The sequence below is a fragment of the Oncorhynchus masou genome, chromosome 1 (assembly GCF_036934945.1).
Source record: "Oncorhynchus masou masou isolate Uvic2021 chromosome 1, UVic_Omas_1.1, whole genome shotgun sequence".
NCBI lineage: Eukaryota > Metazoa > Chordata > Actinopteri > Salmoniformes > Salmonidae > Oncorhynchus > Oncorhynchus masou.
In genome coordinates this window covers 56185646-56212929 of record NC_088212.1, presented here as the reverse complement: position 1 = coordinate 56212929, position 27284 = coordinate 56185646, and the positions used below count along the sequence as shown (strand labels likewise).

The following is a 27284-nucleotide window of genomic DNA, read 5'->3' as shown; positions in this document are numbered from 1 at the left end:
AAAAACGACTTAGAAACGCACAAAAGCACACTTTTGACGGAAAAAAATATTAGAAAGTGTGGTCTCTACTTGCAGCTGCTGCTAGCGAGGAAAATGGTTGGCGAAGAACAGCCTGACGCAGTTCGAAATGAGATTCGCAAAATGAACAAAAAATCTCAGAAGAGAGAAAGGGGGCGAAAAAAGAAAGTGTATACTCTTAACAACCAAGTTACAAACGCAGAAGAGAGGATATCAATCTTGGAGGACAAGAACACCTGTCTAAACGACACTGTTGAAATAATGGGGACTGTGATCGAAAAGACATCAATAACAGGAAAATTACTGTAGGAGAAAAACACTTTCGGATCAGATGGGTTCCCGAAAATCCACATAAATACGGAGGATTGTGTGAAAGACGTTTTACGCAACATAATCGATAACACACCGGAGGATGTTAACAACATGACCATCGAGAGCAATCGGACACCAATGACACTGCGCCCAGGACCAGCCCCACGCAATCCCCGGACTATCCTGGTGAAATTCTTACGATACATCGACAGGGAGAAAGTCTGGTTCAGAGCAAAAGAACTCAGGACTTTTCACTCGAAAGGGACAAAGGTGGAGTTTTTCCTGGACTTTTCCAAGATTCAGGACAAGAGAAATGCGTTCACGGAGGTGAGGGCATATGTGCATGAAACGGGGACTGAAATACTCGTGGCAATATCCTGCCGTGTTCTGGGTTACTGCGAGAGGATCACTACGTCGTTTCACAGACCCAAAGGAGACAAAGAAGTGTGTCCGTCGACGTCAACGAGGCCGAACAAATTGAGCAGCGTGGTAGGCTATGTAAGCTCCGCATGCAGGCGGCGGTTCATCACGGATAGACGACCGTTTTTCTAACCTCTTGATACTCCCCATCCCGGATCCGGGATCGTGAATAAAGCCTCAGGCTCATTAGCATAACGCAACGTTAACGATTTCTGAAAATCGCAAATAAAATGAAAATAATGCGCCTGCTCTCAAGCTTAGCCTTTTCTTAACAACACTGTCATCTCAGATTTTCAAAATATGCTTTTGAACCATAGCAAATCACTGATTTGTGTATGAGTATGCTAAGCTAGCTTAGCATTTTGAGTAGCATTTAGCACGCAACATTTTCACAAAAACCAGATAACCAAATAAATAAAATCATTTACCTTTGAAGAGCTTCGGATGTTTTCAATGAGGAGACTCTCAGTTACATAGCAAATGTTCAGTTTTTCCTGAAAGAATCTTTGTGTAGGAGAAATCGCTCCGTTTTGTACATCACATTTGGCTACCGAAACGAACCGAAAATTCAGTCACCAAAACGTCAAACTTTTTCCGAATTAACTACATAATATCGACCGAAACATGGCAAACGTTGTTTAGAATCAATCCTCAAGGTGTTTTTTCACATATCTCTTCATTGATATGCAGTTCGTGGAAGCCTGCTTTAACCCTCAGAATCGCATGGAAAAATACCAGCAGCTGAAAAAGACGCACCAATTTCGACGGAGGACTCAGGGCGGACACCTGGAAAATGTAGTCGGTCTTATGGTCAATCTTCCAATGATATGCCTACAAATACGTCACAATGCTGCAGACACCTTGGGGAAACGACAGAAAGGGCAGGCTCATTCCTCTCGCATTCACAGCCATATAAGGAGACAATGGAAAACGGAGCCTCAAAAATCCTGCTGGTTTCCTGGTTGCCGTTTCATCTTGGTTTTGCCTGTAGCTCCCGTTCTAGGGCACCCACAGACAATATCTTTGCAGTTCTGGAAAATTCAGAGTGTTTTCTTTCCAAAGCTATCAATTATATGCATAGTCGAGCATCTTTTTGTGACAAAATATCTTGTTTAAAACGGGAACGTTTTTCATCCAAAAATGAAATAGCGCACCCAGAGTTTCAAGATAGGAGAATTTCCTATGTTGTGAGTAACAGTCTCATTGAGTGTTTATGCTGCGAATGCTGCCTATAATTTATCTTTCGGGTTTACAGTTGATATCATTATATTACGAGATTAAGCAGGATTATAGTCCAAGCATATCATTCTGTTTTATGGTTATAGTGGGGATAAACATATAAATTATTTAAAGTTTTCACTCTTATAACAACAACAGTGGGTCAATATACAGTGGGGCAAAAAAGTATTTAGTCAACCACCAATTGTGCAAATTCTCCCACTTAAAAAGATGAGAGGCCTGTAATTTTCATCATAGGTACACTTCAACTATGACAAACAAAATGAGAAAAAAAATCCAGAAAATCACATTGTAGGATTTGTAATGAATTTATTTGCACATTATGGTGGAAAATAAGTATTTGGTCACCTACAAACAAACAAGATTTCTGGCTCTCACAGACCTGGATTTGTTTTCTCTCATTTTGTCTGTCATAGTTGAAGTGTACCTATGATGAAAATTACAGGCCTCTCATCTTTTTGGTGGCTGACTAAATACTTTTTTGCCCCACTGTAGGCCACAACAGGTGTGTTCGTGCCTCCCTGCATGTTCAGTGGTGTATGTACGTTTTTATTGACCAGCGTGTAGCGTAGGGGTTAACTACACAGAGCATCCTAGACAGAGGAGATTAAACGTTCTTGGGTGATGAAGGTCTTCACACAGTGGTCTACAATTATACTTTTTTTCCGGGGGGGGGGGTGATGTCATGTTTGGGTTTCATCCGAGGCCGTTGTGGCTGTGTTAACTGTCAGCACACGTTCAATGAGAGCTTTTCTCACACTGCTCAAAGCCGGTCTTGTCGTCTATGTTTAGCTGCAGTATCTCAACTTGCGGTTGTTCAAGGTCTCCGGGTCTACCTTGTCTCTCCTTTTTATCACCATTGGGAGGAGTCTATCGTCACCCAGATACCACTTCTGTCTCCCCACTGTCTCGCCGTCCCTCTCATTCCCCTTCAACCCTCCATGCACTCTCTCTCTCTCTCACCCACCCAGACACTCTGTCTTAGTTCTTAGACACGGGAGAGAATAGACCCGGTTCGTGTGTCGGGGGAGAAGAGGTACTAAACAGCCACAGAGTCAGTGCTGTAGCTTTAGCATTGTTAGCATCCAGCCTTCCTGGCCATGGCGTCCAGCAGACCATACCCCAGAGCGGGCACAGAGGGCATCTGGCTCCCCCTGAACCACTACCCTTCCAGGAGGAGAAGCCATCCGGCACCGCCACTCAGAGGCGAACTGCCAGACCCTGTCGACCAAAGCTCTGGTGTGGACACATCTATTAGAGAGGTGTGAGAGGATTTAAGCCCAGATTTAGAGGATTTTCCGCTTTTTGAGACATTTTGAAGTTGTGCGACTGACAGAGTTGGTTATTATGATATGTAGCATTTGCTGTTTTTCGTAGTTTTTTTTGTTGCTTTGACTTCTAGTCTTTAACTGGAATGTAGGCTAATCAGTGCACCGAATAAGCTGTTGGTTTTGAGATGTTGTAACTGTTGTTATTCGGTAACTTGGCTCGGATTCCTGGCAGTTGCTTTTGTCTTATCGGCTACTAGCTCTGTCCTTGAAGCAGGTCATCTGGGAATGCAGCTACTGTTGCGCTCGTCACTCTCATGCTTTGACAGTAACCGCTTCTGAAGGATCTTTGGCCATCCAATCTAAGTTGAACTATAATATGACCTCTTTGAACCTGTGAGTAGAATTATAAACTGGGTGGGTCCAGCCCTGAATGCTGATTGGCTGACAGCCGTGATATATCAGACCGTATACCACGGGTATGACAAAACATGCTCTAATTACGTTGGTAGCCCGTTTATAATAGCAATAAGGCACCTCGGGGGTTTGTGGTATATGGTCCATATTAACCACGGCTGTGTTCAGCCTAAGAACAGCCCTTAGCTGTGGTATATTGGCCATATACCACACCTCCTCTGGCCTTATTGCTGTAGTATAGTTTGACTTATTCTAACCTGTGTTATTTCCCTGTGCAGGCTCACCTGGTGGCAGCATTTGAACAGAGCCTGGGTAACATGACCATCAGACTGAAGAGTCTCACTATGACCGCTGAGCACAAGGTGAGGCATGTCATTGCAGAGCATGACATCATTTAAGGCAGAATTTAATTATGTTCATCTCGGCCAAAGGAAAATCCCCAAAACATAAAAATGTGATCATGTTGCATGTTGCATGTTGTTGAATGTTCTAAATGTGTTTTCCCCTGCAGGACTGTGAGCTGAACGAGCTGAGGAAGAACATTGAGCTGCTGAAGAAACAGAACAACGTGGCCCAGGCCGCCATCAACGGAGTCATCAACACACCTGAGTTCACCTGCAAACAGAACAGGACAGGTAAGGAGAACCCGAACCACAACCATAGCAATAACACCAACAACCTCTCACAGTACCTTAAAGGTACAGTAGACTCAGATAAATTATGTTTCCACGAGCAGCACCACAGATCCACTATATATACAGAAAGGTATGTGGACACCTCTTCAAATGAGTGGATTCGGCTATTTCAGCCACTCCCGTTTCTGACAGTTGTATAAAATCGAGCACACCGCCATGCAATCTCCATAGACAAACACTGTCAGTAGAATGGCCTGTACTGAAGAGCTCAGTGACTTTCAACGTGACACCGTCATAGGATGCCACTTTTCCAACAAGTCAGTTCGTCAAATTTTTGCCCCTCTTAGACCTGCCCTGATCAACTGTAAGTGCTATTATTGTGAAGTGGAAACATCTAGGAGCAGCAACGGCTCAACAGCGAAGTGGTAGACCACACAAACTCACAGTGCTGATGCGAGTAATAATCGTCTGTCCACCGTTGCAGCACTCACTACTGAGTTCCAAACTGCCTCTGGAAGCAACATCAGCACAATAACTGTTTGTCGGGAGCTTCATGAAATGGGTTTCCATGGCCGAGCAGCCACACACAAGGCTAAGATCATCATGCGCAATGCCAAGCGTCGGCTGGAGTGGTGTAAAGCTCGCCGCCATTGGACTCTGGAGCAGTGGAAACGCGCTCTCTGGAGTGCTGAATCACACTTCATCATCTGAAAGTCTGACGGGACGGATCTGGGTTTGGCGGATGCATGGAGAACGCTACCTACCCCAATGCATAGTACCAACTGTAAAGTTTGGTGGAGGAGGAAAAATGGTCTGGGGTTGTTTTTCGTGGTTCGGACTAGGCCCCTTTGTAGCAACAATTTGGGAAAGGCCCTTTCCTGCTGTAGCATTACAATGCCCCCGTACACAAAGCTAGGTCCATACAGAAATGGTTTGTCGAGATCTGGCCTGCACAGAGCCCTGACATCAACCCCATCGAACACCTTTGGGATGAATTGGAACGCTAACTGCGAGCCAGGACTAACATCAGTGCCTGACCTCACTAACGCTCGTGGCTGAATCGAAGCAAGTCCCCGCAGCAATGTTCCAAAATCTAGTGGAAAGCCTTCCCAGAAGAATGTAGGCTGTTGTAGCAGCAAAGGGTGGACCAACTCCATATTCATTTTCATGAATTTGGAATGAGATGTTTGACGAGCATGAGATGAGATGTTCCACATGCTTTTGGCCATGTTGTGTATTATGATGAGCGAAATGCAAGACTTCGACGGGACTAAAACAGCAGAGAAGTTAAGCCTCGCACTTCAAAGCTCTTAGGTGTAGCGTAAATCTACCCACTATGCCAGGTGTAAACTACATTTTTTTTCTTGAGCGGATGGTCAGGTGGCCGGAACATAATTACAAATCATTTGTAGATTGCAAATTGACCGCAAGAAGCGAAAGCATATAATATTTGAGTAAAACAGAATATTTTCAAACCTAGCTTACATTTGTATACGATCACAGATACAGTGCATTTGGAAAGTATTCAGACCCTTTGACTTTTTCCTTGTCAATCTACACACAATACCCCATAATGACAAAGCAAAAACTGTTTTTTAGACATTTTTGCAAAGTTATTACAAATAAAAAGCTGAAATATCACATTTACATACAATTCAGACTCAGTACTTTGTTGAAGCGATTATAGCCTCGAGTCTTCTTGGTTAGGACACTACAAGCTTGGCACACCTGTATTTGGGGTGTTTCTCCCATTCTTCTCTGCAGATTCTCTCAAGCTCTGTCAGGTCGGATGGGGAGTGTCGCTGCACAGCTATTTTCTGGTCTCTCCAGAGATGTTCGATCGGGTTCAAGACCAGGGTCTGGCTGGGCCACTCGAGGACATTCAGACACTTGTCCCGAAGCCACTCCTGTGTTGTCTTGGCTGTGTGCTTATGGTCGTTGTCCTGTTGCAAGGGGAACCCACTGCCCAGTCTGAGGTCCTGAGTGCTCTGGAGCAGGTTTTCATCAAGGATCTCTCTGTACTATGCTTTATTCATATTTTCCTTGATCCTGACTAGTCTCCCAGTCCCTGCTGCTGAAAAACATCCCCACAGCTTAATGCTGCAACCACCATGCTTCACCTTAGGGATAGTGCCAGGTTTCCTCCAGATGTGACGCTTGGCATTCAGGCCAAAGAATTCAATCTTGGTTTCATCAGATCAGAGAATCTTGTTTCTCATGGTCTGAGAGTACTTTAGGTGCTTTTTGGCAAACTCCAAGCGTGCTGTCATGTGCCTTTTACTGAGGAGTGGCTTCCGTCTGGCCACACTACCATAAACGCCTGATTGGTGGAGTGCTGCAGAGATGGTTGCTCATCTGGAAGGTTCTCCCATCTCCACAGAGGAACTCTGGAGCTCTGTCAGAGTGACCATCAGGTTCTTGGTCAACTCCCTGATCAGGGCCCTTCTCCACCAATTGTTTAGTTTAGCCGGGCGGCCAACCTTTCCAAATCATGTCCAATCAATTAAATTGACAACTGGTGGACTCCAATCAAGTTGTTGAAACATCTCAAGGATGATCCATGTAAACAGGATGCACCTGAGCTCAACTTCGAGTCTCATAGCAAAGGGTCTGAATACTTATGTAAATAAAGTATCTGTTTTTTTTTTTTTTTTAATACATTTGCAAAAATGGAAAAAGTAAAGGGGTCTGAATACTTTCCGAATGTGCTGTATCTGTCTATCATACACGGGAATACTTTAGAACAGATTTCCAAAATGAAAATCACTTGGAGATGATTTTCTGCTACTGTATTTTTACAGTCTTTTATGTCCCAAACATGCTCAGAAAACTCGGGGGGCCAAATAAAATCACCCGCGCCCCACCAGTTGGGGAACCCTGCACTATGCTCTTTATTTTATGCATCTACATCATATCACTGACTCTACCTTGAAGCTTACACCTGGCAAGGGAAAAGTGAACTTATAGACTTCCCCCAATGTTGTGATACTGTATTCTTTCCGAGTCTTTCAAACAAGTCTCTCTCTCTAAACCTTCTCCCTCTCCTTCCCTCTTTCTCAGGTTCTTTCTCAGGTGGTGGTGGTAGTAATGGCAGCTCCCTGCAGCAGCAGCAGCAGCAGCCAGACCTACGGATGAGGAGACAGCACTCGTCAGACAGCGTCAGCAGCATTGCCAGTGCAACCAGCCACTCCAGTGTGGGATCCAACATGGACGCCGACGCTAAGAACAAGAAGAAGAACAAGAAGAACTGGGTATGTGCTTTCGTAGACATGCACACTCACACATGCACATTACACACACACGCGCACACACACACACACACGGGAACTGAGTATGATCGTGATCACTCACTAACAAACAACACACACAAACATATCTTACTCCAAATGACATCTAACAACTTGTTTTTAGGTTTGTCTCTGTCTCACTTGTTTCGTCTCTCGATATATGTGTTTGTAACTCACACTCTGGGGTCTCTTTCTCAGGCATCTTGCACAGGGGTCAAGGGGATTGCAATGCAATTAGCTTTCCTTATAGACTCAGTTACTGTTAAAAAAGAGTGTACTGTATAGGGAATAGTGTGTAATTTGGTATGTTTACCTAGATCTACAATTGTAGAGGTTTTGTGAAATAGAGAAACGCAGAACACTTTCAAATATTTTCAATTGCCTGTCGATACAGGAAGTTAACGCTGTTCCATTTCTTGTTGTGTTCCCACTTACTCCTTGTTGCTGACAGATTGTGTCTTGCACAGGAGGACAGTTTGAAGATGATGATGTATGCATCCTATTTGTGTTTAGGTTACTATAGATGCTTTTAGGCTGCGTGCCTTTATGTTGATATCTGTAGGCAACAAAGTAGTGATCAACCTGAAAGCTTTCGTGTCAAGTATTTGTATGTGTACCGCTTCAAAGATGCTAGATGGAAACAGCTACGCTTGAGACTCTAAATATACTATTAGACTCTGTTTCGTTGCCTACATCAACAGTGTCTTGAGAAGCTGATTGTTGCTGTAAGAACTGCTTTCATACCCAGTGTGTCACTGCTGTGGTGTCTGTAGCAAATCTATCTCCTCGTCGATCCTCCAGACTTGGGCTCAATTCCAATAACATTTTAGAAATTGTATTACATACCAATAGAGGAATTTGGTTTCCCACAGGATTTGAAATGGGATTGAGCCCCACTGTTATTTGCTTCATGGTATTGGCTGCTATTGAACCTGTCTAGACCCTAGTGATATGTGTTCCTATCCTCTTTTCCCATAGATGCAATAACATTGAAGTGACCCTGTGTAAAGCTGGCTTTAGCTTTGAATTTCTATATTTGTAGCTCTATAGATTTTTCATAGAATTCTCCTGAGCCAATCCCAATCCACTTTGTGTAGACGGGTGTACTGTCTATATTAGAGGTCGACCGATTATGATTTTTCAGCTCCGATACCGATTATTGGAGGACCAAAAAAGCCAATACCGATCAATCGGCCGATTTGCCATTTATTTTTTATTTGTAATAATGACAATTACAACAATACTGAATGAACACTTATTTTAACTTAATATAATACATCAATAAAATCAATTTAGCCTCAAATAAAATCATGAAACATGTTAAATTTGGTTTAAATAATGCAAAAACAAAGTGTTGGATAAGAAAGTAAAAGTGCCATGTAAAAAAAGCTATTGTTTAAGTTCCTTGCTCAGAACATGAGAAGATATGAAAGCTGGTGGTTCCTTTTAACATGAGTCTTCAATATTCCCAGGTAAGAAGTTTTAGGTTGTAGTTATTATAGGAATTATATGACTACTTCTCTCTATACCATTTGTATTTCATTAACCTTTGACCTTTGGATGTTCTTATAGGCACTTTCGTACTGCCCGTGTAACAGTAAACAGTGGGGAGAACAAGTATTTGATACACTGCCGATTTTGCAGGTTTTCCTACTTACAAAGCATGTAGAGGTCTGTCATTTTTATCATAGGTACACATCAACTGTGAAAGATGGAATCTAAAATCCAGAAGAAGAAAAAATCCAGAAAATCACATTGTATGATTTTTAAAGTAATGAATTAGTGTTTTATTGCATGACATAAGTATTTGATCACCTACCAACCAGTAAGAATTCCGGCTCTCACAGACCTGTTAGTTTTTCTTTAAGAATCCCTCCTGTTCTCCACTCATTACCTGTATTAACTGCACCAGTTTGAAATCGTTACCTGTATAAAAGACACCTGTCCACACACTCAATCAAACAGACTTCAAACCTCTCCACAATGGCCAAGACAAGAGAGCTGTGTAAGAACATCAGGGCTAAAATTGTAGACCTGCACAAGGCTGGGATGGGCTACAGGACAATAGGCAAGCAGCTTGGTGAGAAGGCAACAATTGTTGGCACAATTATTAGAAAATGGAAGAAGTTCAAGGTGATTGACCGTCATACTCGGTCTGGGGCTCCATGCAAGATCTCACCTCGTGGGGCATCAATGATCATGTGGAAGGTGAGGGATCAGCCCAGAACTACACGGCAGGACCTGGTCAATGACCTGAAGAGAGCTGGGACCACAGTCTCAAAGAAAACCATTAGTAACACACTACGCCGTCATGGATTAAAATCCTGCAGCGCACGCAAGCCAGCGCATGTCCAGGCCCGTCTGAAGTTTGCCAATGACCATCTGGATGATCCAGAGAAGGTCATGTGGTCTGATGAGACAAAAATAGAGCTTTTTAGTCTGAACTCGCCGTGTTTGGAGGAAGAAGAAGAATGAGTACAACCCCAAGAACACCATCCCAACCGTGAAGCATGGAGGTGGAAACATCATTCTTTGCGGATGCTTTTCTGCAAAGGGGACAGGACGACTACACCGTATTGAGGGGAGGATGGATGGGGCCATGTATCGCAAGATCTTGGCCAACAACCTCCTTCCCTCATGAAGAGCATTGAAGATGGGTTGTGGCTGGGTCTTCCAGCATGACAACGACCCGAAACACACAGCCAGGGTAACTAAGGAGTGGCTCCGTAAGAAGCATCTCAGGGTCCTGGAGTTGCCTAGCCAGTCTCCAGACCTGAACCCAATAGAAAATCTTTGGAGGGGGCTGAAAGTCCGTATTGCCCAGCGACAGCCCCGAAACCTGAAGGATCTGGAGAAGGTCTGTATGGAGGAGTGGGCCAAAATCCCTGCTGCAGTGTGTGCAAACCTGGTCAAGAACTACAGGAAAAGTATGATCTCTGTAATTGCAAACAAAGGTTTCTGTACCAAATATTATGTTCTGATTTTCTGATGTATCAAATACTTATGTCATGCAATAAAATGCAAATGAATTACTTAAAAATCATACAATGTGATTTTCTGGATTTTTGTTTTAGATTCCGTCTCTCATAGTTGAAGTGTACCTATGATAAAAAATTACAGACCTCTACATGCTCTGTAAGTAGGAAAACCTGCAAAATCGGCAGTGTATCAAATACTGCAGCTTCCGTCCCTCTCATCTCTCCTCCTTGAGCTCGAACCAGGAACACAACAACACAACGACAACAGCCACCCTCGAAGCCGCGTTACTCATGCAGAGCAAGGGGAACAACCACAGGCTCAGAGCGAGTGACGTTTGAAACGCTATTAGCACGCGCTAACTAGCTAGCCATTTCACATTGGTTATACCAGCCTCATCTCGGGAGTTGATAGGCTTGAAGTCATAAACAGCGCAATGCTTGACCCACAACAAAGAGCTGTTGGCAAAATGCACGAAAGTGCTGTTTGAATGAATGTTTATGCGCCTGCTTCTGCCTACCACCACTCAGTCAGATACTTAGATACTTGTATGCTCAGTCAGATTATATGCAACTCAGGACATGCTAGATTATATCTAGTAATATCATCAACCATGTTTAGTTAACTAGTGATTATGATTGATTGATTGTTTTTATAAGATAAGTTTAATGCTAGCTAGCAACTTACCTTGGCTTACTGCATTTGCGTAACAGGCAGTCTCCTTGTGGAGTGCACAAGGATGAGTTAACTGTAAGGTCGCAAGATTGGATCCCCCATGCTGACAAGGTGAAAATCTGTCGCTCTGCCCCTGAACGAGGCAGTTAACCCACCGTTCCTAGGCAGTCATTGTAAATAAGAATGTGTTCTTAACCTCTAGCGTCGAGCAATCCCGTATCCGGGAGTGTAATCATAGCCTCAAGCTCATTAGCATAACGCAACGTTACCTATTCATGAAAATCGCAAATTAAATGAAATAAATATATTGGCTCACAAGCTTAGCCTTTTGTTAACAACACTGTCATCTCAGATTTTCAAAATATGCTTTTCAACCATAGCTACACAAGCATTTGTGTAAGAGTATTGATAGCCTAGCATAGCATTAAGCCTAGCATTCAGCAGGCAACATTTTCACAAAAACAAGAAAAGCATTCAAATAAAATCATTTACCTTTGAAGAACTTCGGATGTTTTCAATGACGAGACTCTTAGTTAGATAGCAAATGTTCATTTTTTCCAAAAAGATTATTTGTGTAGACGAAATAGCTCCGTTTTGTTCATCACGTTTGACTAAGAACAAGACCGGAAAATGCAGTCACTTACAATGCCAAACTTTTTTCCAAATTAGCTCCATAATATCGAAAGAAACATGGCAAACGTTGTTTAGAATGTTTTTCACATATCTATTCGATAATCTATCAGTGGTGGTAGTTGACTTCTCATCAGAAGCAAACAGAAAAATACTGCAGCTGGAGATTACGCAATAATTGCGACGGAGGACACCAAGCGACCACCTGGTAGATGTAGTCTCTTATGGTCAATCTTCCAATGATATGCCTACAAATACGTCACAATGCTGCAGACACCTTGGGGAAAACATGGAAAACGTAAGCTGACTCCTAGCTCCTTCACAGCCATATAAGGAGTCATTGCCATGAGGCGGTTTCAAAAAATGCGGCACTTCCTGATTGGATTTTTATCTGGGTTTTTTCTGTAACATCAGTTCTGTGGCACTCACAGACAATATCTTTGCAGTTTTGGAAACGTCAGAGTGTTTTCTTTCCAAAGCTGTCAATTATATGCATAGTCAAGCATCTTTTCGTGACACAATATCTTGTTTAAAACGAGAACGTTTTTCATCCAAAGATTAAAATAGCGCCCCCTATATCCAAAAAATTAACTGACTTGCCTAGTTAAATAAAGATTAAATTAAGGTGTAAAAAAAATTTAAAAAAATAGGCAAAATCGGTGTCCAAAAATACAGATTTCCAATTGTTATGAAAACTTGAAATCTGCCCTAATGAATCGGCCGAACTCTAGTCCATATGCAGTTTCAACAAGCAAAAGTAACGTGACATGTTTAAGATCTAGTGATAATAAGCTATTCTCAGAGAGCCCATGGTTCTCACGTGCTTTTTGCACAGACAATCGGCGGGTCCCCTGATAATTTGCTGATTGGATAAGCCATATGTGGTAGGGTGTAGTATGTAGGGTGTATGTGGGCTGTCTGTGAAGTATCATGGTAAGAAGGGTAGTGGACCGTACATGAGCCTCCTATTAGAAGGACATTAGTCTGCACCAGTGTGGGTTGAAGCAAATGGATTTGGTATCTTATGGTGCCGAACGGTTGTATTCCTATTCGAGTGCATACATTCTATTTTAATTGCCTTCCAGTCTGTACCATGTTCAGAGATTCTAATGGTACACGTTCTAGAAGTGTAGATTGCGCTCCCGATTCCTAAGATTGGACTTTTGACATTCCTTAGAGCATTTACCACAGCACACTTTCTGTAGCCTCCACTGAACGCTGGCTGTCCCTACCACTAACACGCTCACACACTCCCCACTGAACCTCTGCTGTTTTGTGTCTCTCTCTCTCTCTCTCTGTCTTCCTCTGTGCTATCGCTTCATATGGCAGGTCTATGAGGTAAGAGTGGATAAAATAAAAACACAAAAAAAACAAAAGGCAGCTTAACCTCGAGCTAACCTTAACCTAACCCCCTGCACTACGTAGGTTACTAACCCAATCCCTCTCCTTCCTCTCCTGTCCTCAATCATCCCTCTGCTTTCTTCTCCAGTTGTGTTCTTTATCCTGATCCCTTTCCTGATGTGACTTTGAGTCTGCTCTGAAACAAAAACGGAATATCAGGCTCAATTGTAATAACGCCATTTCAGAGTAATCGTGTAGCAAACATACTATACCGCTTTGGCTGTACGTTAAAGTTACATGAAACGGGTGGTCTCCGCGACAGCCTTAGGTGCTCTTTTCTAGTCCTATTCACTGCAGTGTAGCTAGTTCTCTCTACAGTCTACAGTGCATTATACAGCGATACACACACAGTAGGTGAGGTTAGTGGACTGGATGTCTGTAACCACACACACACACGGAATGTCAGGCTGATGTAGGGTGTATGTGGTTACACAATAACCACCTGACACTCATTAATTTGTGTTTAGAGCATAAGCTCAAGTCACGGCCTCCCTACAGCACTAGTCCTTCCCCTTTGCTTCTCCTTCCCTTCTCTCTTTTCTTGATCTATTTCTATCTATCTACTTGCTCAGGCACTCCCCTCACAGCTGCCTTCCGCCGCTTTCCTCCTGCTTTCCCTTGCTCTCCCCGTCTGTTTTGGGAGTGTATCCTCACTCTTCTCTCTCACACGCACACATACACTCACCCTCCACTCCTCTCTGTCTCTCTCCCGCCTGCAGTTGCGGAGCTCCTTCAAGCAGGCGTTCAGTAAGAAGAAGTCTCCCAAGTCTGCCTCGTCCCACTCTGACATAGAGGAGATGACGGACTCCTCCCTCCCTTCCTCCCCCAAACTCGCCCACAATGGATCCACAACCTCCAGTCACATGCTCAGGAACTCACAGTCCAACTCACTGTACGTATGCGGTGTGGTGTTTGTGTGTGTGTGTGTATGTGTGAGTGCGAGTGTATGTGTGCTCGTGTCTGTGTGTGAGAGAGAGAGAGAAAAATGTACAAGTTATATCAATGAATCAATCTGTGTGTAGGCTGTCGGACTGTCTGGACGGTGAGGCAGAGACAGTGATGCAGCTCCGCAGCGAGCTCAGGGAGAAGGAGATGAAGCTGACAGACATCCGCCTTGAGGCTCTCAGCTCGGCCCATCAACTGGACCAGCTCAGAGAGGCCATGAACCACATGCAGGTAACACACCCACACACGGTGAAACGTACGCGCATGCACACACACACACACACGCATACTGTTTTGTGGACCAACTGTTGCTATGTCTTTCGGGTGTTTTCTCTCAGGGGGAGATAGAGAAACTGAAGGCAGAGAATGACCGTCTGAAGCTGGAGAGTACGGGGAGCAGCAGAGCCCCCTCCCAGGCCTCCATTTCCTCCTCGCCCCCTCACCATACACACACCCCTACACCAGGGCCTGGTCTGTGCCAGCACAGCATCAACCTCACAGAGTCCACCAGCCTGGGTGAGAATGACATGTTTTGATGTGGTATCTGTACAGTTGAGTAAATGTGTGAGCTTGTGTTTGGGTGTGATTGCCTTTGAGAGTGTGTTTGCCTGATTGTGTGTTTGGGTGAAATGGGTGTGTGTATGAGTGTATGTATGTATGACTCTTCTCTCTCTCCTCTCTCCTCTCAGACATGTTGTTGGATGATACAGTGGGAGATGGAGTGATGAGGAAAGAGGGACGACATGTGAAGATAGTGGTCAGTCTGGATGAGTACCTCTCCCAGGAGGCCAGGGCTCGCCACTTCCTGATTGGCTGTATTGGTGTGAGTGGTAAAACCAAGTGGGACATCTTGGACGGGGTGGTCCGCCGCCTCTTCAAGGTAAAAACACGGGAATGAATGACTTCATTTGTGAATAAAGGCTTCATTACGAAAGTGACTGTAAAAATGGTTCAATCTCTGTGAATTGACGAGGAATTGAAAAATGATGTGGTTGAGGGGGATGAGGCAAAAGGAATGGCAAATAAGTCTGGCTACACAACCGATTGGCAAATGTATTGCAAATTGAAAAATTGTGTGACTAAACTGGATAAAAAGAAGAAGAAACTACACTATGAAACGAAGAATGATAGTAACAAGCTTTGGAGCACTTTAAAGGACATTTTGGGGGGGGAATCAAACACGGCTCCGTCATTCATTAAATCAGATGGCTCATTCATCACCAACTGATATTGCCAACTACTTTAATGATTTTTTCATTGGCAAGATTAGCAAATTTAGGCATGACATGCCAGCAACAAACGCTGACACTTCACATCCAAGTATATATGACCAAATAATGAAAGACAAGAATTGTCATTTTGAATTCTGTAAAGTGAGTGTGGAAGAGTTAAAAAACGTATTGTTGTCTATCAACAATGACAAGCCACCAGGGTCTGACAACTTGGATGGAAAATGACTGAGGATAATAGCGGACGATATTGCCACTCCTATTTGCCATATCTTCAATTTAAGCCTACTAGAAAGCGTGTGCCCTCAGGCCTGGAGGGGAGCAAAATTAATTCCACTACCTACGAATAGTTCAACCCCCTTCCAGTCTGAATCACAACCGGCCGTGATTTGGAGTCCCACGGGGGCACACAATTGGCCCATTGTTGTCCGGGTTAGGTTTTGTCCGGGGTAGGCCATCATTGTAAATAAGTATTTGTTCTTAACTGTCTTGCCTAGTTAAATAATAAATACTGTCTCAAATAGCCAACCAATCAGCCTGTTACCAACCCTTAGTAAACTTCTGGAAAAAATTGTGTTTGACTTGACGAGATACAGTGCTATTTTAGAGTAAACTAATTGACAGCAAACTTTCAGCACAATTATAGGGAAGGGCATTCAACAAGCACAGCACTTACACAAATGATTGGCTGAGAGAAATTGTTGATAAAAAGATTGGGGGGGGGCTATTTTGTTAGACTTCAGTGCGGCTTTTGACATTATTGATCATAGTCTGCTGCTGGAAGAACATATGTGTTATGGCTTTACACCCCCTGCTATATTGTGGATAAAGAGTTACCTGTCTAAAAGAACACAGAGGGTGTTCTTTAATGGAAGCCACTCCAACATAATCCAGGTAGAATCAGGAATTCGTCAGGGCAGCTGTCTAGGCCCATTTACTTTTTTTCAATCTTTACTAACAACATGCCACTGGCTTTAAGTAAAGCCAGAGTGTCTATGTATGCGGATGACTCAACACTATACACATCAGCTACTACAGCGACTGAAATGACTGCAGTTAGTTTCAGAGTGGCTAACAAGGAGTAACTTAGTCCTAAATATTTCTAAGGGCATTGTATTTGGGACAAATCATTCACTAAACCCTAAACCTCAGCTAAATCTTGTAATAAATAATGTGAAAATTGAACAAGTTGAGGCGACTAAACTGCTTGGAGTAACCCTGGATTGTAAACGGTCATGGTCAAAACATTGATACAACAGTAACTAAGATGGCGAGAAATCTGTCCATAATAAACCGCTGCTCTTACCTTAACAGCACTAACAACAAGGCAGGTCCTACAGGCACTAGTTTTGTCACTCCTGGACTACTGTTCAGTTGTGTGGTCAGGTGCCACAAAAAAAGGAAAATTGCAATTGGCTCAGAACAGGGCAGCACGGCTGGGCCCTTGGATGTACACAGGGAGCTAACATATGCATGTCAATCTCTCCTGGTTCAAAGTGTAGGAAAGATTGACTTCATCACTACTTGTATTTATGAGAGGTATTGACATGTATTGACATGAATGCGCCGAGTTGTCTGTTTGAACTACTGGCGCACAGCTCGTACAACCATGCATACCCCACAAGACATGCCACAAGAGGTCTCTTCACAGTCCCCAAGTCCAGAACCGACTATGGGAGGCGCACAGTATTACATAGAGCCATGACTACATGGAACTCTATTCCACATCAAGTAACTGATGCAAGCAGTAAAATTTTAAAAAACAATTACAAAAACACCTTATGGAACAGCGGGGACTGTGAAGCAACACAAACGTAGGCACAGACACACACACACAATAACATACGCACTATACACACATGTACACATGGATTTAGTACTGTAGATATGTGGTAGTGGTGGAGTAGGGGCCTGAGGGCACACAGTGTGTTGTGAAATCTGTGAATGTATTGTAATGTTTTCTAAAATTGCATAAACTGCCTTAATTTTGCTGGACCCCAGGAAGAGTAGCTGCTGCCAAGGGGATCCATAATAAAAACAAATACAAATTCATTTGATTTCTCTTTCCAATATCAAAATAAGTAACACAAAACAATTCATAGTAGAGTTGCATATCACCTAACCCTTGACCTTTGCCCTTATGCTTCTGTAGGAGTACATCACCCATGTGGACCCAGTGAGCCAGCTGGGGCTGACCTGTGACAGTGTGGAGGGATACAACATCGGGGATGTGCATCGTCATAGCAACACCAGCGCCGCTCACCCCCCCGAGCTGCTGCCCTGCGGCTACCTGGTTGGAGACAGTGACACCATCAACATCAGGCTCAAAGGTAAGGAGTGTGTGTGTTTCTCTAAATGTGTGTATCTCTCCCTACGATCTGGTGTGTATTGTGCACATGGGTTCTGTGTGTAAGCATTTCCCCCTCTCTCCCTCTCTAGGTGTGAGCAGTGAGAGTGTGGACTGCCTGGTGTTTGACACCCTGATCCCTAAGCCCATGCTGCAGCGCTACGTGTCTCTGCTGAGGGAGCACCGCCGTGTCATTCTCTCTGGCCCCAGCGGCACCGGTAAAACACACCTGGCTCATCGTCTGGCAAGACACCTGCTCCTGCAGGAGGGCCGACCCCTGACCCCTCATTCCATCGTCACCTTTAACGTGGACCACAAGTCTAGCAAGGTACGTAGCTATGCCCCTGAAGCACCTCACGAAGCATGGGGCACCGACTGGCGAGACAATACTTTGTGTGATGTGACGATTAATTTGCCTTTTTTTTCCAACATGTTATATTAGATACAGTGGGGCAAAAAAAGTATTTAGTCAGCCACCAATTGTGCAAGTTCTCCAACTTAAAAAGATGAGAGAGGCCTGTCATTTTCATCATAGGTACACTTCTACTTCTACTATGACAGACAAAATGGGGTGAAAAAATCCAGAAAATCACATTATAGGATTTTTTATGAATTTATTTGCAAATTAGAACTTGCACAATTGGTGGCTGACTAAATACTTTTTTGCCCCACTGTATGTATCTTGGAGACAGAACTTGAAAAAGTGTATCTATGTTAAAGCAACTCAATAGGGATTTTTGACTTGGTGTGTAACCCCCCCTCTCTCTCTCTCTAGGAATTGCGTCAGTACCTGTCAGGCCTGGCTGAGCAGTGCAGCAGTGACAGGCCAGAGGCAGAGAGCCCTCTAGTGGTCATACTGGATAACCTGCACCATGTCTCCTCTCTGGGAGAGATCTTCAACGGAGTGTTCAACTGCAAGTACCAATGTTGGTGAGTACATGCACACGCACACGCACACAATTGTGTTTATTGTAAATGTGTTGATTTTCTGTATGTGTGTGCTCTCTCTGTTCCCAGCCCCTACATCATCGGTACTATGAGCCAGGCCACCTCCTCTGCCCCCAACCTACAACTCCACCATAACTTCAGGTAGGCCAACTCAACAGTTCAATAGTAACTGAAATGAAACAGTAAAATGTTTGAATTTGAAATGCACTTTGCATGATTCTTCACTAGGTGGCAGCAACAGACTGGGCGGCAATCCATGGAGCGTCTTCATTGGCTGTATTTATGAATGAGTACCTAACCTATTAACTCCTCCTCCTCTCTCTTGTTTGCATATGTGACCAGGTGGGTGCTGTGTGCCAATCACTTGGAGCCGGTGAAGGGCTTCCTTGGTCGCTATCTGAGGAGGAAGCTGATCGAGACGGAGATCGGCAGCCGCAAGCGTACCCTGGAGCTGGTAAAGATCATCGACTGGATCCCTCGCGTCTGGCACCACCTCAACCGCTTCCTAGAGGCACACAGCTCCTCTGACGTTACCATCGGTAGGTAGAAAACACAAGAACGTCATAAACCAGCTCTATGCACCAATCCAAAATGCATGGAAAAGATAAGCACAGTAATTTTGAGATTTGTGGTTCTTATCTTTTCCATTCATTTGAGGTTTAAGGGCATATAGCTGGATCAACAAAACCGATGGGGTGGGATGTGGACTAATCTTGACATTAGGCAAATTTTGTGCTCGGAGGACTTCTGACAAAAATATATTTTTAAATATAATGTGTGTTATGCATGTTATTGTGCTTTGGTCAGAATATTCTCAATATTCATAACCTCATCTGGCCATAAACTCATTTTCCAAATAGGAAGGAAAGGCACAGTGGCACTATTTAACATCCATCTGACCTTTGACCTTTGCCTCCCCAGGGCCACGCCTCTTCCTGTCATGTCCCATGGATGTGGCTGGCTCCAGGGTGTGGTTCACAGACCTCTGGAACTACTCCATCATCCCCTACATGCTGGAGGCAATCAGAGAGGGACTGCAGGTAGGCTATAAACACACAAAGGCATGCAACACACACGTACAACACATGCATGTGGATTCACACAGGCACACACAAACATATCAGTCACAAAAATACAAAAAATATGCACACACGCACTTGCATTATTTATGGCACTCACTGTGTTATCGTAATATTATCATACCTCTTCATTGATACTTATAATTTTCTCTCCCCTCCATCCGTCTCCCTCTCTGTAGCTGTACGGCCGTAGGTCAGCGTGGGAGGACCCTGCATGCTGGGTGATTGACAGCTACCCCTGGTCAGCTACGCCCACCGCACCTGCTGACTGGCCCCCGTTGCTGCAGCTCCGTCCAGAAGATGTGGGCTTCGATGGTTACTCCGCCCCCAGGGAGGGCATTAGGAAGGAGCCGCAGCAGAGCGACTGTGACGCAGACCCACTGGTGAGACAACACGCGCGCACACACACACGCAAATGCTCAAAACAGGTGACGTGAACACATAACACACACACACACACACAAGCAGGCACTGCAGATCCACGAGACTATGCAGGCACGCACGGTCACGCTCACGCTAACCTTTGACCCCTGCGTCTCCATCCGCAGATGAATATGCTAATGAGGCTGAAGGAAGCAGCCACTTCCTCCAGCCCTCAGAGATACGACAGCGACTCTAACAGCAACAGTCACCAACACGACATCCTGGACTCAACACTGGAGTCAACATTGTGATCCGACTCCTCCCCCTTCCCAAGAGGACACAAATACAGTCAGTTAACGTTTTTATGTTCAGTCAATACAACATTTCTTTTGAATGTTTTTTTCAAGCTCACGTCCACACCAAAAAATCAAGCCACTTTAATTGTCATGTCCAGAACCCGACGGGTGCAGGTAACCCAAAATGAGAGAAGAACTGAAGAAGGAAGAAAAATAGGAGTGAAACAGAAAGCTGCTGCGCTGTTCTATTTTTGCACCGTCATGGCTAACCGCTCTCCTACGTCCAATCCGGACGTGCCATTTAGACAAAACAACTGACATAAACCAGGATTTTACACTGTGCGTCATCTTCACCGTCTTCAATGTTTTCCTTATCAGCATCAGTACCATGGTCTCCTTATTTAAGAAGACAAAAGAGACTGCATCTTTGAGCCAAACCCACCACAATCAGCAAGCCAGGCTCCTCACGGCTCTTCCCCGGCTGCAGTGCTCCAAACTGGGCTACAGATTGAGCTACAGGCCCTTTCCTTTGGAGCATGGTGCTGGGGGTGTCATCTTTGTCATCTCCACACAGACCAAATTCACTGGTTCCCAAATGCCTCCTTATGCCCCCAATGACACACACACACCCATCACCATTCACCTGCCCCTACATGTGACTCCTTTTGTCCCAAACGGGTCGCCGTAGCATGAGTTTCTTCTCCAGACGAAAGTCTCTACTTTGGTGCTGGACTGAACTTCAATAAGGATGCCTTACTTTTTTTGTAACAGACTTTGTGCATTAGCTACTTTTTTATTTTGTCTTTTTGGCCGTAAACTTACAGGGCTTTAAGTCGACACTCTCTTTGCGTTGTGCCGAGGCAGGTGTGGGCTTGAAGAGCAGCGTCGACTATCGTCATATCAAACACTAATGCCATGTTATTAAGAGGTTATTAGGGCTTGAATAGGGAAAGGGACTTGGGCTTTAATAACATGTAATGAATTGCATTGCTCCCAATGCTGAGATGTTTGTAAAAGTTTGGATATAACTTACTAAGGACAACTTGTGAGATGGGAAAGTACATTTGGTTGGTGCTCAAAGTACACGTCATTGTGTAATAAATGTGGGGGGACGTTTATTTAGGAATTGTTTTAATCTCTATACCTCATCTACCTTCTATACTCCCCTTTACGCCTTTGCCATGCTTGTTGTCTGTTTTGATTATGTGACGGTGTAATGATTATTGTTGTCATGACAACATGTTGAGTGAATATGTAACAATATGTATATGCTGCTTTGTTTAAAGTCATTTTTACTTGAGGTCATGTTTAAAAAGGTACAAACGGGAGAAGTTAAAGATTTAAGAATGGTTATGGCTTCAGGTCAAAACAGATTTTTTTTTCTCCTTGGCTTCAGAAATGTGTATATTGTCCCCTTTCCTCCAAAAACCTTCATCCTCGGAGGAGAAGTGTGTTTTTTGGGGGTCCGATTAGGTTATTTGTTTCCAGCGTCGCTTCCATTATCTTTCAGAGTTCTTAGTCATCAAACCTATGCAACATTCATTTCAAACTCAAAATTGAAGCCAAGCCTTACGTCAGTTCTTTAAGGTTTTTCAGCACTGCCAAGAAGATGTACAGCAAGTGATCCGATTTTGTGAATAGTTTTTGGGGAGCTGGTACAGTCTTTGTTAATTTACAAATCAAATGTGTCTGTGCATTTGGAGAGGGCGTCTTGTCATAGTGAATGCAAGCACAACAAACAACGGATATGTATGTGTTTGTCTGTATGTCCACCGGTGAAACGACCTGCTCGCTTTGAGAAGTTTGGGATGGTGAAATGAATGGAGTTGCTGTTGAATTCACATGTTCTTAAAACTTAATGAATGTGTAGCCTTCTTTGCTATGTAAAAACAAAACAAACAAAAACACAAAAACATATGTAACATAACAGTGTAAATACTTGATTACCTTGCAACATTTTGATGACTTTTCTAGCCAATTTGTAACTACTTGAAAATGAGTATTTTGTGTACAGTCTCTTTTGCGTCAGAGCAGGCGTTTGGAGATTATCGTCAATGTTCTCTCCAGAGCTTGGAGAACTGATTCTGAAGATCACTGTACTAGTCTTAAGTTATTTGTGATTAAATAAAAAATCATGGTTATTTATTAATTCTTGCAATGTGACTATCAATTATGGCTCTCTTCTAACATAAACCTATCAATCTATTATTTTTTTTTTTTTTACTGTTGTTCATTTCCTTTTTGTAACAGAAGTTATACCATGTAGCTGTTACATTTTATTTGGTATTTGTACAAAACATAGTGAAATATTAACACATATACACACAATACATTGAAATAACAAACATAGTGAAATATTAACACACACATATATATATATATATATATATATATATATATATATATATATGTGTGTATATATATATATACACACACACACACACACAATACATTGAATTAACAAATCCGTATAAATTATGCACGAAATGTCTACACTTTTCAATAAAAACTGTAAGTCCAGGTAACTCCATTTTCTTGGCATAAAATATCCATACAAATAGTTGTACAAAATACTGTACAATTGAAAGAGCTGTGCAAAACAGCAAATAATTTCTAAGTATATCCTATAAACAGGGACGGCTCCAGGCATAAGCGATATAAGCGGTCGCTTAGGGCCACTTGGGCCCACTATATAATTTCTTTGAACTCAGTCAGGTTCTCAACTTACTGTTGAGAGTTAGAATAGTAGAATACACAAGGTGCAAGTTTGAAATTTGGTTGTGCATCAGCAGCTCTTCTCTTGTTTTGTCAGTCACTGACAGTCACTCAATTAGCCATTCCTGCAAACAATTTTTAGATTGGTAAGTTAGTCTAGCCAGTCATCTAAACTTGTAGAAAATCATGGCCCGAATTCCGACCGAGCCCAGGGCCCCATTAATCACTCTCACTCAGCTATCATTAACATGACATGTCATGGCAAAATGAGTAGAATTTAATGACATTATTATAAAATGTCAATATTTTCTCTCCACACCATGGCAAAATATGTAGAACTCCAAAAAATTGCTTTAAAGCTGCAAAACTGTCTTACAACTCCATGGGAAAATGAGTAGAATTGCATGAAATGTGTTATAAAAATGCCACATTTTCTTTCCACCCCATGGCAAAGTGTGTAGACCTACTGAAAACTTTATAACTGCAACATTTTCAATTCCCCACATGTCAAAATGTGTAGAATTAAAGGAAATGCACTTTAAAACGCAGCTGTCAAGAGGGGAGCCACTAAAAAAAATTGCCCTCTTGGTGGGGTCCCCCAACAAAATCTCCCTTAGGGCCCCCCCAGAAGGCTAGAGCCGGCCCTTTCTATAAAATAAACCCTGCAGTTATTTTTTAAAGAAATAATCATGGATGTACCCTAAATTGATTTGACAGAAGTTCATCGTTTGAAAATATTGTGGAATATGAAATAAATACATTTCTTAGTAGTTGGGTCTAAATTAAGGGATACAGACTCTTGCAAACATGGTCACATAGGTACAGTTAACCTGTGGATAACCATTTTATAAACATATCTGAGTTTTTATAAATCGATTAAGAAACTGTGATCTCTTCTTCATCTGATTCTGAGAATTCCGAGTGCTTGCTGGAGAGAGATGGCGACGAAAGGTTCGATCCGCCGCTGTTGGACAGCTCGTGCCCCGCTGCGGGGGAATGGCAAAGGCCAGGCGCGCCTCTAGCGCCGAATGGGTTCTCTTCCATCTCGTCCTCCTCCGCTGAGGACTTCTTGCCGACGTCGCTGAGGTCTGGGTGTGGGTTCGTTTTAGTGGGCAGCGTCTGCTCGCGACAACCTCCTGAAGACAGGAGCTCCCTCTCTTTAGAGTTCCTCCACTTCATTCTGCGGTTCTGGAACCAGATTTTAACCTGGCAACGGAGAAGGAATAGTATAACCAGTTAGTTCGTTTTAAGTTTGTAGAGGTTGACTTTATTAGAGAGTTTCAATAATACAAACAGTATCGACTTTAGCATGCATATGCGTTAGAGTAATTGCGCGCGTATTACGCACAGCGTAGCCCTGTGCAAATTAAATTAAATGATTCACCTGCGAGTCTTTGAGACCGAGCTTTGAGGCCAGCTTCTTCCTGTCTGGTTTGCTGATGTATTTCTGTTTCTGGAACATCTTCTCCAGAGCTTTTCGCTGCACGTCAGAGAACACTGCCCGTCTGAGCATCCCTCTCCTCGGCTTCCCTCTGTTGGCCAGTGGCCAAGAGAAGGTTCCTGGGATGGGCACGACCGATGAAGATGCTATAGAAGAGGAGAGGGGGAAACGTTGATTCAACAAATAAACACTGTTCATTCATAAAACCATGCCAAAACGTAGCAATGGGCTTAAAATAGACGTTAACCTCTGTCCCCTGGAAGGCTATTTCTTTAGCCAACTAGCCTACTTTTTTACACTTGTGTACAAACTTTGCAATCTGTTATGATTGAATATTCTTCTCCCCTTTGGCCGCGGAATACATCTCCTTTTTGAGTGAAATGGCACGAGGTGACTAATTAGCACATTGGTCGGTCCCCAGGCGCATTGGTATGGTAAAGAGGCAGCGTATCCTTTAAGGAACCCCGCGAGGGCGGATAGAGGAGTTAATAAACCGTGAACGGTAATTGTGTAGTAATGAACTAACGCAGAAAAGACTCTGGACAGGCTGCGAAGGCCATATATTATCGCAACAAAAGGAGATTTACACTTTCAAACTAAACACCACTGCATACCTGAATACTGATGCCGAGGGGCCCAGGGTGCATTTTTTCCTGCCCTCAAATCATTTTCATTAAATGAACACGAAAAGCTATTCAGGCCGCTCGAGCTGTTTTGTGAAGGTATTCAGCGCAGCCCATGAAAAGACTCCAACTCCATTATGGTTTGTCTGAATGAAAGCACGGACTAGCGACTTTATAGACTTTTCTAAGAGATTATTCTTTATCTCGCCCTGTTGATTGGCCCCAGAGTTTAAAAACTGAGAGACGAACGGGGACGTGTAAGGCATGGTGTTTTTTTCAGGTTCGGGATATAGTAAAACACTGAAATGTTTCAATGTGCACTGATTTGATTATTGTTCATTCAAAGAATACTTATTTCCAAGCCACTTAATTATAGCACACTTTCAAATGTATGTCTATCTGTAAGCCTACCATTTATTGCCAAACGACGTGGGCTAAAACTACCTCCATATCCACAACACTTCCCATAATCAGGCACAACAACAAGCTATGTGGTCTTGTGAGAATATTGAGAGCTGTGAATGGCGCCTACTAGGGAAATTAGTGTATGACTGGTCCACGCCTCTTGCCCGCCTGGTAGAAGTCACTCTGGGGTGCGTGGGTGGCTTGCGCCGGGGGGAGCTGACCAAATTGGTCATGGTGCTGAAAGCCTTGTTGGCATCCTGTGGCCCAGTGGGAAAACGCGGGACTGTGCGGAGGAGACTCTAAAATGACCTTATAACATGAGACGGTGGGGGAACGAGCTTGACCCGCATCCCGCCTCGAAATTAAACCGTCATGATTTCGGATAATTGGTTGATTAGCATTTGGGGGAACAGAGGGCTTTATTAGCGACCAGTGATCTCAGCAGCAAAGAAGTCAGCGCAAATGGAATCAATTCACCCCACCACACCCACTCTGAAAGCGCTGAAAAGTTCACAAGCTAAGTGCCTATACAGGGCATGTGCAAAAAGGTGCGACTTTCAGAGCTTTGCAGAAAGCATTCAAAGCATTATTTCGGGTCCATTTGGAGAGTCGTTCAACAAAGCATGTTGATATGAAAAGTTCTGAACGTTGTCCCTGGCGAGGGAGGGGTGAGTATCAACTGTGCGCAAAGTGCAATTCAACGGTGTCTGAAGGTGCATGATGAGTTCTTTACCTGGGAAATATGTCGACCTGAAGAAGGCGGGGTGGAAGGATCCGTCGAAGTAGGGGAGAGAGAAGGCCTTGGGGTGCATACTGTGGTGGATGGCGGGGGGCAGCGATGCTGTAGAGGAAAATAACGTGTCAAGGAACGCCAACAATCAAGGCAACACTCATGGAAAGACAAACATGTTTTGATCTGTTTTACAATATGCCAAGTGTAAGAAACTGCTAAAATGAACAATTATAAAGAAGGTACAACTTTCCCAACATCACACTTACCGGTCTTTGGTGATGGTGCCAGGATTGCGCTGACTCCAAATTTAAGATACGTTGGGTCTTTACTACTCGGTTGTGACGTTTTCGGAGAGCATGATTCACGCGTCGAGGCAGTTGGAGAGACGATGCGCTCCTGTGGCATGGCACTGAAGGACATGGTTGTGGTGGTTGTCGCCGGGGAGACGCTTGCTGAGGGGAGCGTCCGGCTGAAGTGGTACTCCGCCGGCCTGCTTATCCGCAGCAGGTCCTCCACTAGAAAGCTGGAGTGGGTTGGAAACGCGTTCTGCAGAGACCGTTGGAGCGGCATGGAGGCGGAGGGGCGATAAAGGCCTGGGTACATCGCATTAGGCGCAAGGACGCTTGGGATCATCATGGTCCCGTCTGTAGTATAACGCAACACGAAACGATCTGTTGAAATACTCCGTCAAGAACAAGTGCGGATCTGATAGGTTCCAATCGGAATGACTAGCTTTACTCCTCTGGCCCCTCTACTCTGGGGAGAGGCGTTTTATAGCAGGCTGCCCCAAAGCTCCTTTCAGAACTGTCAGCCTCAACAATGAGGTTCAACAAAGTTCTCTACATGAGTCGCTTTCAAGCGCCGTCCCGGGATCGCTGATTG

General features: G+C 43.8%; 2 protein-coding genes across 5 annotated transcripts in view; one reads left to right on the top strand and one right to left on the bottom strand.

Annotated features, from left to right (window-relative positions):
* LOC135546497 (neuron navigator 2-like) overlaps nucleotides 1-22634 on the top strand; it is a 132477-nt gene extending 109843 nt beyond the window's left edge. For all 4 annotated transcript variants that reach the window (XM_064974981.1, XM_064974998.1, XM_064974971.1 and 1 more), the window contains 15 exons: nucleotides 3953-4036; nucleotides 4186-4309; nucleotides 7370-7560; nucleotides 13998-14170; nucleotides 14301-14454; nucleotides 14562-14739; nucleotides 14913-15103; nucleotides 17605-17782; nucleotides 17892-18127; nucleotides 18575-18729; nucleotides 18817-18888; nucleotides 19090-19286; nucleotides 19669-19787; nucleotides 20006-20209; nucleotides 20375-22634. In XM_064974981.1, coding sequence (XP_064831053.1) covers nucleotides 3953-4036; nucleotides 4186-4309; nucleotides 7370-7560; nucleotides 13998-14170; nucleotides 14301-14454; nucleotides 14562-14739; nucleotides 14913-15103; nucleotides 17605-17782; nucleotides 17892-18127; nucleotides 18575-18729; nucleotides 18817-18888; nucleotides 19090-19286; nucleotides 19669-19787; nucleotides 20006-20209; nucleotides 20375-20500 — 2382 coding nt within the window. In that variant the 3' untranslated portion in view covers nucleotides 20501-22634. The remainder of the gene's footprint in view (nucleotides 1-3952; nucleotides 4037-4185; nucleotides 4310-7369; nucleotides 7561-13997; nucleotides 14171-14300; nucleotides 14455-14561; nucleotides 14740-14912; nucleotides 15104-17604; nucleotides 17783-17891; nucleotides 18128-18574; nucleotides 18730-18816; nucleotides 18889-19089; nucleotides 19287-19668; nucleotides 19788-20005; nucleotides 20210-20374) is intronic.
* A 1442-nt stretch (nucleotides 22635-24076) lies between these two features.
* LOC135556906 (homeobox protein DBX1-A-like) lies at nucleotides 24077-27038 on the bottom strand. The gene is made up of 4 exons (XM_064990337.1): nucleotides 26669-27038; nucleotides 26403-26510; nucleotides 24585-24787; nucleotides 24077-24406 (listed from the first exon to the last, which is right to left on the bottom strand). Exons 1-4 carry the CDS (start codon nucleotides 27036-27038, stop codon nucleotides 24077-24079), a joined length of 1011 nt encoding a protein of 336 aa, XP_064846409.1.
* Nucleotides 27039-27284: the final 246 nt, after the last annotated feature.